Source organism: Gorilla gorilla, chromosome 8 (genome assembly GCF_029281585.2).
Source record: "Gorilla gorilla gorilla isolate KB3781 chromosome 8, NHGRI_mGorGor1-v2.1_pri, whole genome shotgun sequence".
In the NCBI taxonomy this organism is placed as follows: Eukaryota; Metazoa; Chordata; class Mammalia; order Primates; family Hominidae; genus Gorilla; species Gorilla gorilla.
This window is the reverse complement of record NC_073232.2, coordinates 114881679-114894156: the sequence shown is the minus strand read 5'-3', so window position 1 is coordinate 114894156 and position 12478 is coordinate 114881679. Positions and strand designations below refer to the sequence as shown.

The window sequence follows — 12478 nt, the reverse complement described above, 5'->3', positions numbered from 1 at the left end:
TGACAATCCACACTTTGTCCAGGGCATTGTTTGTTCTTCATGTTGACACGTTGTACTTGCTTCCCAACAAATTTGGCTTTCTTTTCCCTCCCTTTCCTCCTCTCAGGGAAGGAAATGTGTTGTTTACAGTGGAAGAGCCTGCCAAGGAGCTGCTCTGGCACCCACGATGGCAGTGGAGGAGGCAGGGACGGGGAAGCAGTCCTGTCTGCGTCCCTTCCCTCCCACCCCCACTCCACAGGCCAGACAAAAGCCAGAAAACAGCCTGTAGAACACCCCCAACCCAGGTCAGGGGCAGAGGCGTGTGGTGCGGCAGGTAGCGGGCTGCAGTGGGGGCACAGGTCTCGCTCATTTCCTGTTCTTAGTGGGCGGTGAAAAGTTGGCTCTGGTGGCCAGAAGCGGGCTCAGACTCCTGCTCCTGCTGTGGGCTGCCAGGGACACAGTGCGGCATCACAGTCCTTCCCTACAAGGGAGGGTACTTCCCCAGGCGCATTGCTGGGCTCTAAACCTTAATGGGTGTCCCCCTGGACAACAAGGTCTCAGGGGCAGTCTAAGCAAAGGTCTCCAGGGAGAATAAGTATGCCTGGGTTCACCCGTGGAAGGAGGAACAGTAGAGGCACCAAAGAGGAGGTGCCCAGGGCATGGGCTGGGGATTCCCAAGTCATCTTCTACACAATATCCAAATGGGTAGCAGAAGGCAGGGCTTGCCCAGAGGAGAGCTCGGCAGCACCTTCCCAAGCCTGGCCTGGAGCAGCAGAGCCCACTTGGAACAGCTGCTGGGCGTCTTCTCCCACGCCTGGGGCTTCCCATCAGGACTGGCAGAGAATGGCTGGGACTAGGGGCGCAACCTGGGTGAGCTGTCAGACACCACACAGCTGAGAAAGCATTGCGGGGCCTAAAACAATATTCTCATATTTGGTGATGTGACCCCTATGTGACCGCTGGGGCTGAGACTTATCCCCCTTCAGATCAACCCTGGCTGGGGATGGATGAACAACTCAGCTCTGGGCCAGGCTCCCGCTCAGAAGACTAACAGCCCAGTGTTGACAGGCTCAAGGGAGAGAGGCTTGTTAAAGCCACCAGGATGAGGAATGCTGGGGGAAGGAGGTGCAGGAGCAGACCTTGGCAGGCCCCCTCCCAGGGTCTGAAGAGCCTCCTGCATAGCCCCGGAATTGGCTGATAAGCTTCACAGTCTCAGCAAGGATGAAAACAGCAAATGGCAGGGCAGACGGAGTCAAGGTGCTGTTCTCCAGAAAGTGAAAGCCTGTGGAACTGGAGCTGGCTTCCTGCACCCCCAGATCCTCCATAAAGCAGGGAGTGTCCACTGTGCTCCACCTGGTGCTGCAGACCGCCCTGCTTTGCCACATGCTGGGGCCCTGACTCTCCTGGGTCTGGACTGATGGGGGAAGGCTGTGGAGCAGGTGGGTGTGGAGGCCTGTCTGGGGCCATTCCACAGGCTCCGGAAAGGGGCTCGGGTTCCCAAACCTTCTGCCTTTTCCTCTCGGCCTCTCCTTGTCACTCTTCCCCCTGCAGGATGTCTCTGCCACGCTTTCTCCCAAGAGATAACAGGCCCGGGCTGGGCTGGTGGCCAGAACAAGGTGCCAAGGCTGGGAGTGAGGGCTTCCAAGGCTGCTGTAACAAAGTCATCCCAGCCCCTCCATTTCAGCTGGGACCAATGGGAGAGTTACGGCAGCAGTTAAGAGAACAGAAGACTGGGTCTCATCATGTCCTGGGTCTATTGGATTTCACTCCTTCCTACTCCTCTGCCTCCAATAGGCCTGGGCACACAAGGCCCAAGAAGACACCTCGGAACCCTGGGGGTGCGAGCAAGAGATGCCTGCAGGGAGCAAGGGTGGGCCTCTTTGTGCTGGGGTCCCCTCCTGAGGGACCTATGGCTCTCCTTGGCCCAGTGGAGTGGCCCTCACTGGCGACTGCAAGTCTAACCCCAGGCCTCTAGGAGGTCCTGCAGACTCCCAGGGAGACAGCCAGCCCCAGAGGGAGATCTAGAGGCCCACAAGTAATTACAAGCCCAGGTTCCCACAAGCAAGGGAGCTGCCTGTGACCACAGTGGCAAGACCCTAACAGGGGCGGCTGGCTGGCAGTCAGAGGGAGAAAGTGCTGACTGCCTGGCAGGGGGAGGAGGGCTGGTGTGGGTGTTGGCTCCACTGCTGAGAATCCGGCTGGGGGCAGGGTCAGAGGGTTTCCCAGGGCTCCTTGGAAAGGGCCTGAGAAACCCCTCGGTGATCAAGGGTGGGTGCTTGGGGTGTGGGGCCTCCGCCAGCCTTCCCAGGAGCTCTCCTGTGAGCCGGCCCCGTGGTGGACCACACTAATGAGCCCATAACACAGGCCTTTGATTGAGTAGCTCCCAGCACAGCAACTTCATTGAAACATGCCGAGGCCAGCAGCTCGTTCCCACCGCGCCCCGGTTCCCTGGGCAACAGCCCATGGGAGGGGACCATGTGCTGGGGAGCCAGCGGGTGCTGGGCCTCAGGCTCTCTGAGGGGCTGCCAGGGAGGTGAGGGGGTTGTGGCACTGGGAGTGGGAACCCCGGCAGCTAGGGGGTCAGGGGCTTGGGGAATTGGGGTTGGGTCCGAAGGGCATTCAGGGGACTGAGGGGCAATGTGACATCTGCGAAGTCCTGTGGGGGCCAAGGTTCTTGAGCTGCTGAAAATCGGAGATGCTGACTACCCTCTCCTCAGGGCAGAAAGACGTTCCAGGAGGGGAGGGCAGAGCTCCGAGGATAGGTTCAGAGCCGAGGATGTGAAACATAACTGGGTAGAATGTATTCTGCAGTTTGGGGAGGCCCCAGTCCCGACTGTCCCAGGAAAACGTGCTTGAACATTACACACACACACACACACACACACACACACACACGCTACCTGAGGACACTTGGGAATGATGACCTGTGAACTCTCAGGGGCTTGTCCTTACCTCCAGCCTCCTCAGCAGCTCCGCCCAGGAGATAGGCCTGCTCCCTCCCTGTTCTCCACAGGGGCAGACGCAGCAGCCCGGGACATGGCTGGGGGTAGGGAATGGAGGGAGGCCCTTTCCACTTGTGCTGGGCTAATTTCAAATATTACACTTCAGAGCTTTTGTTACAGTAACTACCAACACCACATGGACAGAAATCTAATGTTACCAAGTGGGACTTTTAAAATGTATTTATAACTTTATGGTTCAAAGTAATTTTGTTATGAAACGATATAATAACAACAGTGGAAAAAGGCAAGATAATTTATGGAACACAATATCCCTAAAGCACTAGCTTCCATTTCTATCTCGGCTTAGTCTGGGGAGTGTGGTTGGTGTCCTTTGTTTGCTGTTTGTTTTAATTAAGGGTTAGTATTTTGGTGGTGGGGGGAGAAGAGGGGCCTGGCCTGAAGGAGGAGAAATTCTGTAGACATGCAGGGACAAAAAGTGTGTCTGTATCGACTACATATGCTTCACAGACTCCCCAGACTGGGTGAAACTCACAAACCCAGCATCATTCTCTTCCCCTCTACTGTAATGCTGCATGCCTCTCCAATACGTTCACAAACCAGGTATGGCCACCTTTAGGTTTAGGGTCAGGTTCCCTTTCTTGATACTTGCGAGCGAGGTGAGGTTAAGGGTTCAATCCTCTCCCCACCCCCAACAAACAAATGCCAAAAAAGGATGCTGTCCCTCCAAGACACTCGGGAGTGTGGTGGAGTAGGTTGAGCACCTGTTAGAGACCCGGGACGGGGTGGGGACTGGAAGGAGGCCTATGGCTCTGAGGCCCTGGTACCCTGCTTGGCAACAGCTCTGAAGCTCGCTCCAGCCAGAAGAGCAAAGGAAGGACAAAGTGCTCCGGATAAGCCAGCAGGTCTCTGGTCACACAAACTCAGGAGGAACGGGAGGGCTGTCAGATGGGGGTAGGCTGAGAAGGGGAGGCTCTTCCCACTGAGGCCTGCCCAGCCCTGGTCCAGGCACACATGCCACTGTCTGAATTCTGGTGGGATTTCCATGTAGCCATTGGAGAGTGGCCTCCACACATCCTCCCATCTTGCTTCATCCTTGAGTTCTTGTACCTTGGTTTACCCAGGGTGCAGAAAGTCTTATATCCCTCCAACCTGGATTTCCACGGGGAACCAGAATTACCAAGAGCCAGGGCCTGGAGAGTTAACACTTGTGTCTCAGGTGACAGGGGGAGAAGGTCAGGAAGTGCTCCTAAGCTGCTGGAGTGGGTAGCAGCATCCACACTCCACATCTACACACAGGCCCCAGGCCCTGAATCCATGAGGCGTTCATGACCAGCCCCCCAGGAAGGGGTGCCATCAAGAGCTGCCAAGGGAGAAGAGGAGGGGTGGGCAAGGAAGTCTATGAAAGGAAGGAGGGAGAAGAAAAAGGGCCTTCTCACTTGTAACCAGGGTCCATGAGCCGCGTAAGGATGCTCCTCGGTGGCAAAGGCGCCTTCCACTCCCGTGGAGACAAACGTGATGGCCATGTCACCTGTGATACTTTTATATGTAAAGTGCCGTCCATGCAGGAGCCTGCCCCTGGAGATGGGAACATGGAGACAGTGAGGAGCTGGGTCTGGAAACAGTTCCAAGCACAGCAGGCCTGGCCAAGGCTCTGGGACAGTGGGGACTATGGTCCGCGGGCCAGGTACATGCCCTCCTGGCTGCCCACCTGCCCATCAACAGGGGACTGTATCCAAACATGCTCATTTCAACACCTTCAAAGAGAAGCTCCTCTCACAAGTTCTCTAACATCATCCTTCCAAAGTGCTCAAAGCTAGCAGAAAACACTGAGTTCAAAAGCCCTGCAGAGATCCTGGAGCTCACCTCCCTTAGGAAAATTGAGGGCAGAGAGGGAAGGTAGCAATGTGCTGAAGGTCACGCCCAGAGATAAGAGGGGGGTCACATCCCCCCTTAGGGGACAGAGGTGAAGTAGCGTCTAGACAAGTTTCCCTGGGACGATGGGATAGTGCCTCCGCAGTGGGACCCTTCAGTGTCCAGGGCAGAATCTTCCACCTGCTCCTGGGCTTTCCCATAACATTCAAGTGGCTGGCCCAAAGGCCACAGCACATCTTTAAAAAAAAAGCAAGCAAGCAAGCTGAAGCCAAGTGGGGTCACTCAGGGAGCCACAGAAGTTACTGTTAATCCCTAGTCTGGAAATACACCTGGGGGAGGGGCAGGCAGGGGCAGCTAATGGGCAGAGCCACTCATCAGCAAAGGAAGTGGAACCTGCCCTCTGCCTTCTCAGGCTGCCTCCAATTAACCCTTCACCAGTTGAAAGGCCCTGGGCCTGGGCCAGAGAAGTGGCTGGGGAGGATGTGGCTGTGGGGTGGCAGTGGGCCCCTCCAGGTCCTGTTCATTCTAGCCATTTGCTCTCTGTCTGCTGCCCAGGGTGGCTGGCCAAGGCTAGTTACCCTTCAAACTCACTCCCAGGTGCTGGGGACAGTGGGGAGTCCCCAAGTGTGCAAGTTCTTCTTCCCTGTCACTGTTCTGTGAGTTTAGAATTACTCTTGGTGACTCTGCTGCTCAAAGTGTGGGTGGAGCCCCTGGGCTGTGGGGTTAGCCAGCTGTAGCAGATGCAGCCGTGCAGCAGCCCTGAGCACAGAGCTGAGTTCTGGCCATAGGGCTGGGCTTTTGGCACTGTGGACAGAAGCAGAAGGGACACAGCTGGGCTTCCTGGTCCCTCAAGGAGTTTGCTGGGCTGGCCACTAGGTTTTAGAACTGAGCGTTTTGCATGGGAAAAGCAGCAAGCAGGAGAAAATAGAGCCCAACCCACCCAACCCCACCCTGACAAACCAGTGCTACTGGGGACCCTGCCATCCCTGCCCTGGGCTTGTCAGTGGCTGGGGGCACCTGAGACTCCCTGGGTCACAGAGCCTTCCTAAGGGGAGCAGGGCTGAGGAATACTTCTCCCTGTGGATTCTGACTCCAGAACTTGCGAACGAGGAAGGTCTGTCAAACAAGCAATTGGAGACCAGTGGGGCTCTCTGGTCACAGTGCTGGGCGCACTGGGGACTGTCGCTGCTCTGGGCTAGATAGGAGATGCAGACAAGAGAGCCCCGCTCTAGGAAGCATGGCAGACTTCTCACCACCTAGGCCAGCCAGAGGGTTGGGCAAGGAGAACACCGCATGGCCCAGTGACATGGGGGCGACTGGCTGGTTCACAGTCCCCAGGCTCCTAAACAGGCCCCAAGTGGAGTAGCTCTCCTCCCTCCCTGAGACCCAGCCTGCTTAGGTGTATAGGCTGCCAACAGGCACCTCACCCTCATCAGGGAGACGGCAAGCACGGGCCTGGTGGCTCCTTGGAGGCCCTGGAGGACGCCTGTTGGGGGAGGGGGCTGGGGAGGCTCTGAAGTGCCCCCTGGAGGCTGAGCTGGGTGCTGTGGGGTAAACTGTGTGGCAGGGCTGTCTCGCTCACCTTAGGCAGAGAGGAATGAGGGCTCCGGACTCCTGGTTGAATTTCAGATGTACGCTCTCAAGCTGCCGCGTGCGAATCAGCTCATGGGGAATGATGGCCGTGGAGCTGTCACTTTCCAGGCTGTCTTTGCGGCTCCTGTGAAGCAAGCACAGGAAAAGGTTCAGCACAAGGTGAAAAGCTCAGGGAGGAGCAAGATGGGAGTCTCCAGCTGGGCTCCTGAGTAATAAAGACAATAATGGTGACTGATGATAATGATGGTGACAGCCATCATTCTGTATATGCCTGGCGAGCGCCAGCCACTGCACCAAGCACTTCTCACTGACTGGCTACTCCTCACAATGCCCCCAAGAGGTGGCTGCCACCATTGTCTCTTTTTACAGAGGAGGAACTGGGGACAGGGAGGCTAAGTAATTTGCACACGTTGCACAGCCAGGGAGTGGGCAGAGTTGAGATCCGGTCTCGGGCAGGTCTGGTTCTATAAAGGCTGCATCTTTGGCCAACATTCTATTTTTTTTTTTTTTAATTGAGATGGTGTCTCGCTCTATTACCCAGGCTGGAGCGCAGTGGTGTGATTTCAGCTCACTGCAACCTCCGCCTCCTGGGTTCAAGCAATTCTCCTGCCTTAGCCTCCCGAGTAGCTGGGATCACAGGCATCCGCCACTACACCCAGCTAATTTTTGTCTTTTTAGTAGAGACGGGGTTTCACCATGTTGGCCAGGCTGGTCTCGAATTCCTGACCTCAGGTGATCTGCCCGTCTTGGCCTCCCAAAGTGCTGGGATTATAGGCGTGAGCCACTGCACCCAGCCTTTGGTTTTTGTTTTTTTGTTTTGTTTTTTTTTTGAGACAGCGTCTCGCCGTGTCACCCAGGCTGGAGTGCAGTGGCACGATCTTGGCTCACTGCAACCTCCGCCTCCCAGGTTCAAGCGATTCTCCTGCCCCAGCCTCCCAAGTAGCTGGGATTACAGGGACCTGCCATCATGTCCAGCTAATTTTTTTGTATTTTTAGTAGAGACAGGGTTTCACCATGTTGGCAAGGCTGGTTTCAAACTCCTGACCTCAGGTGATCTGCCTACCTTGGCCTCCCAAAGTGCTGGGATTATAGGCATGAGCCACCGTGCCTGGCCCCAACATTCTATATTAAAGTTTATGGCACAGTGGCTTGTCTTTCCCTGTGATCAGCAGGAGCTTCTGGGAGCCCTTCCTCTCCTGCCCTGGAGCCTCTGAGCCCTAGCTCTGAGCACCATGAGATGCAGCTCCAAGAGTTTCTGTCCAGCTGACCCTGAAGGCTCTGAGGATGCACATTCCGCCAACAGCCAGGAGCTGCAGGGACATTCACACCCTTCATCTAACCAGATGATGATACAATCTGTACTGCTGAGTACAAGCTGGGCTCTTAGGAGTCAGACCAGTGGGCTTGGCTGGAAAGCAGAACCGGGCCCCCACCCTGCTGGGCTTTAAGGCCCCAGGAGCCTGTACCAGATTCCTCCTGACTGTGGCCTTGGCACGGTGAGCTGTCACTGCTGCCCCACACTCCCTCCTGCCTGCTCCCCACCAAAAGTGCGGCCCATGGCTGGGACACAGGGTCCCTTTGCATTCTAAGATTTGCTCTTTCAAATTCAGCTGCCCCCACTGACAACCTCTCAAATCTGCCTCAGCCAGAAATAAGAGTTACCCACTGATCCCATTCAAAAGGCCGGATCCTGGTTTGGGCTGTGAATCTCAGAACAATTCCCCAAGTGTCCATCAAAAACTGGGTGAGAAGCTCTAGTTATTTATCATTCAAGTGGCAGGCAGGAGCCACCCAGGATGACAGCCAGACAGCCACTGAGGGGCAGGCCCAACCTCCTCACACGTTGCGGGGCTAGGTGCTGGGGCCTGCAGCCAGGGTGGCACCCCGACAGGCAGAGCACCTCCCCAGGGGAAGGTGTAGGGTCCGCAGGCCAAAGACAGAGGATGGCCCTGTGGCGGCAGTGGGTTAGACGTGCCCCTGAGGTCATGGGCCGTGCCTGCCTGCTGGCCTTCTCCTTGTGAGGACTCACTCCTGGATCTGACTGTTCCTTCACAAAGTGGTCCCCTCCTCTGCTTTCCTAAAGCCAGCTCTAAAACTGCCTTTTCCCCTGGCTTCGCCTTTGCGCAAGACCTGTGAAGGAGACAAATGCTATGGCCAAGAGGGTCACAGTATTCAGGACTGGAAGGAAACTCTGAGGTTGTTTAATCTACCTCTTTCCTTTACAAAAGAGAGTGGGTGACGCGTCCCCGCTCACCGTGCGTCAGACTTCTGATCGAAGCCTCAGACTTCCGACCAACTCTCTTTCCCTTCCACCAGGGCCACTGCACCTCCCTTCCTTCTGAGGGAGGCAGCAGTGACAGGTGAGGGCTCAGTGGAGACATAGGGTGCCCTCAGGGCCCAAACAAGAGCAGAACTCAGGAAGCAGTGTTTCCTGAGCCATGTTTCCTGAGCCCTTACTCTCCGCCAACCCTCTGCTAAGGCCATAGGTTCACTCGCTGATTCCTCCCAGCAAGCACGAGGTAGGCTCTGTTGTCAAGCCTTCTTTCACAGAGGAGGTAACTGAGGCTTAGGGAGGTGAGGTGACGAGCCGAAGGGCTCAGAGTGAGTTTAAGCGAAAGAACCAGGGGGTGACTCTCACAATCACTCCCCTGTGCCATCTTTGACCACCGGTTCCTGCCTCCAGACACACTACTGTCCTCCTGAAAGGGGCTGAGGCCTGGCTTGTCCAGGCAGGGCCTGCTAGAGAATCCCAGCCTCTATGGTGCAGGCAAAAATGCTCATGAATAGCAATGGGAGGTGGGGTGGGGGCTTGCAGAAAAGAATCAACAGCACACAGGGCTAGAGACGTTTCGAGCTGGAGGGAAAAATAAATTGTTGAAAGTCAGCTAAAGTCACCTTGGTAACTGCCACAACACACTCACCCAGAACCAGGACATCAAACCCAACTGCAAACAGCCTTAAAGAAATGGAAAAGAACTTAATCATCTGAAGAATTAATGTGACAAGTGCCCACATTTACACCTCCCACCAACCTTCAATCATTTGAAACTGTACTTTAATCTTTTAAGAGAAAAAAAAAAATTGCAAAATGCAAGATTTGCAGTCCTAGAGCTTGGGTATTTCCGGCATGCTGCTTCGATGGAAACGCGGCTGCTATACACACACACACACATACACACACAGACACACACACACACACACACACACACACGAACCCAGTTTTCTGCTGATTTGTTTCTTCTGGACATCGACGCAGAAGCATGAATTATTTGTGTGGGCTAGGTGAGGTATTAAATCTGCAGCCGACACAGGTTTGCAATGTTTTGCATGGTTGTCAGCTTAATCTTAGTCATAACAAATAAGTAGTGTGCTCGGCAGCATGGCCTAATTTTTCAGCTAGGCTGTTTTCTCCCTGAGTTCCCAGTGGAGGGGAAGGCATGGCTTTGGGGGCTGGAAGGGAGAGGGGCTCTCAGGGAGGCACAGCTCATACCCACTGGGGACTGCCAGGGGCATGGGGCCAAGGCTGTGCTCCAGGAGGCAGAGTGGCTAACAGCTTAAGTTCTGGGTTCCAGTTTTATGTGACATTGGGCTTAACTTCTCTCTGAGCTTTGGTATCCTCTTAACAAGAATAAATAACAATAGGTCATTATGGCTAAATGAGATGACTCAGATAAGGCCAATAGTGCCTGGGATGTAGTAGGTGCTCATAATATATCTGACAAGTGCATTAATGTGTTGACGTTAGCTGGCTGCCTCTAAAAGTCTATCTGCTCCTCCTGTAAAAATGTCAATGGCTTAACCAAAACTTGTTTGTCTTTATTCTGGGCCCAGAATCCAACTGCCTCTGGCCAGGCCAGTTCCCTGCTGAACAAAGGTTCTTGCCTGGAGCTTGGGAGAGGGTACTTCTGAGATGGGGCTTGAAAGAGCTCCTGACTCCTTGAGTGGACCCTGCAGGCTTTGGTCAACCACTGGTGCTCTGGAAAGGCCCAACTACAGTCCAACAGAAATACTGAGGCCTTTGCTCTACTGAGGGAGGTGACGCCAGGGCTCTCTTCCTTCTACAGAGCACAAGCTGCCTTCCTGCAATTCTCAAACCACTGTTCTTCAAGTTGCCCAGAGCGAGCTGAATCCATCTTCCCATAACAGACTTTCCAATCCCTGAGGCTGCTCTCACATCCCACCAAGTTTCTTTTTCTACTATCTGTGGCTCTAACTTTTAACTAGATTCTTGACAAGGTTCTGAAATCCTCCATCCATTCAAGTCACCTCCCCTGGGCTCATTCTAACCTGTCAAAGTTTGATGTCCCATCCAGAAGTGAAGTGTCGTGTGTGGCAATAAACATAGTATGTGACCTCACCAGTGCAGATCACAGAGGGACTATGATCTCTCTTGTCCAGGACATTTTATTTCTATTAAAATTGTCATCGAATTATCTACTCTTTGTAACCTCCTCATACTACCAACTCACACTGCACTCCCTCTGTCAACGAAATCTCCCTCGGGCTTTCTCCCACGGGATGCCCTGGGACCCGTTCTCCCCCATCTAGTATGTCTGGCTGATTACATGGAGCTAGGAGCAGAAGAACTCTGCGCTATCTGGCTAGTGTTCCGGCAGTTCGGGTATTTCTGAAACCTGACTCTGGCATCCATCATATTGGCATTCCTTCCTGACTTCAGATCACTGACAAAACTGATAAATTCGTCATCGATGTTCTCATCCCAGGCTTTGATTAAAAAGTAAACAGGAAAGGGCTAGGCAGACAGGCTGACGGACTGACATCATTACTCTTTGGGTATGCTCATCCAACCAGTTATAAATCAACCCAATCTTCCCATCGCCACAGCCCTCACCCTTCTGGATGTCCTCTGGACATTTCTGTTTTGCCTATAATGCTGTCAGAATGTTCTCAAAACATCTTGCTAAACCCCGCCTATATAAGGTCTACAGCACTTCCTTTGTCTACTTGGGCAGGTAAGCATTTCTTTTTTCTTTTTCTTTTCTTTTTTTTTTTTTGAGACAGAGTCTCGCTGCGACGCCCAGGCTGGAGTGCAATGGTGTGATCTCGGCTCACTGCAACCTCCACCTCCCAGGTTCAAGCAATTCTCCTGCCTCAGCCTACCAAGCAGCTAGGATTATAGGCGCCCACCACCACACCTGGCTAATTTTTGTATTTTTAGTAGAGACGGGGTTTCACCATATTGGCCAGGCTGGTCTCGAACTCCTGACCTCAAGTGATCCTGACCTCAAGTGATCTGCCCGCCTCAGCCTCCCAAAGTGCTGGGATTACAGGTGTGAGTCACCGCGCCCAGCCAGGTAAGCATTTCTAAAAATGCAACGACGATGCTGAGTCCACTTAGCGGTCTTTGGAAAAAATTAAAAATAAATAAATAAAAAGGCAATGAGGATGGTCTGGCAAGCCTGGCTCTTTCTGACTCTCAGGACTCGCTCTTTCCCTTGGAGTGTTCACAGCCTACTTGCTGAATAATCTAGTCCAGAATTTTCACTGAGAGTGACACCAAGCTCACTAGTCTAGAGAGTGCAAGATGCTTTTTGCATCCTGAAACTTCCGAGTACTTCCAGTCTGCCAACACCTCTCTCCCATTCCCTCAAAGATTGCTGACACAAGCTTCACGACTCTCGCCTGCCAATTCTGGTGTTCTGGAGGCACAATACATGTGAGCCAGGAGAGCTGAAATAATAGATTCAACCCTCTTGTCAATGCCTGTGGGACCCTTCCTGGTCTGATAACCATTTGCTTTAATATGGAACCATAACAGAACTTGAGCAAATTTTGCTTTCTCTCTGCCACTAATAAATGTTACTCTGTCCAAACAATTGGGTCTAGGTTTTCTTCTTCTTGCTCCAAAGAGAAGTACAAAAATAATGTCCTTTTTGCTGGTCATTGCACTTTTTTTGCAAGACTCAGTTCTTGAGTTTCAGCTTTTCTTGATCCTGTTCTTTAAAGTCTATGATGACATAACATCTCTCTCCTTCCAGCATTTGTTCAAATTCTTCCAAATTGAGTTGTGTGAAGTACTCTCTACAGACCTATACTGGTCCCTGGAGGTA

General features: G+C 53.4%; 1 protein-coding gene across 6 annotated transcripts in view; it reads right to left on the bottom strand.

Annotated features, from left to right (window-relative positions):
• Window positions 1-12478, bottom strand: part of SUFU (SUFU negative regulator of hedgehog signaling) — a 131322-nt gene that overhangs the window by 11636 nt on the left and 107208 nt on the right. For all 6 annotated transcript variants that reach the window (XM_055352843.1, XM_031015351.3, XM_055352846.2 and 3 more), the window contains exons 9-10: window positions 6397-6531; window positions 4379-4517 (exon numbers count right to left, since the gene is read on the bottom strand). In XM_055352843.1, coding sequence (XP_055208818.1) covers window positions 4379-4517; window positions 6397-6531 — 274 coding nt within the window. The remainder of the gene's footprint in view (window positions 1-4378; window positions 4518-6396; window positions 6532-12478) is intronic.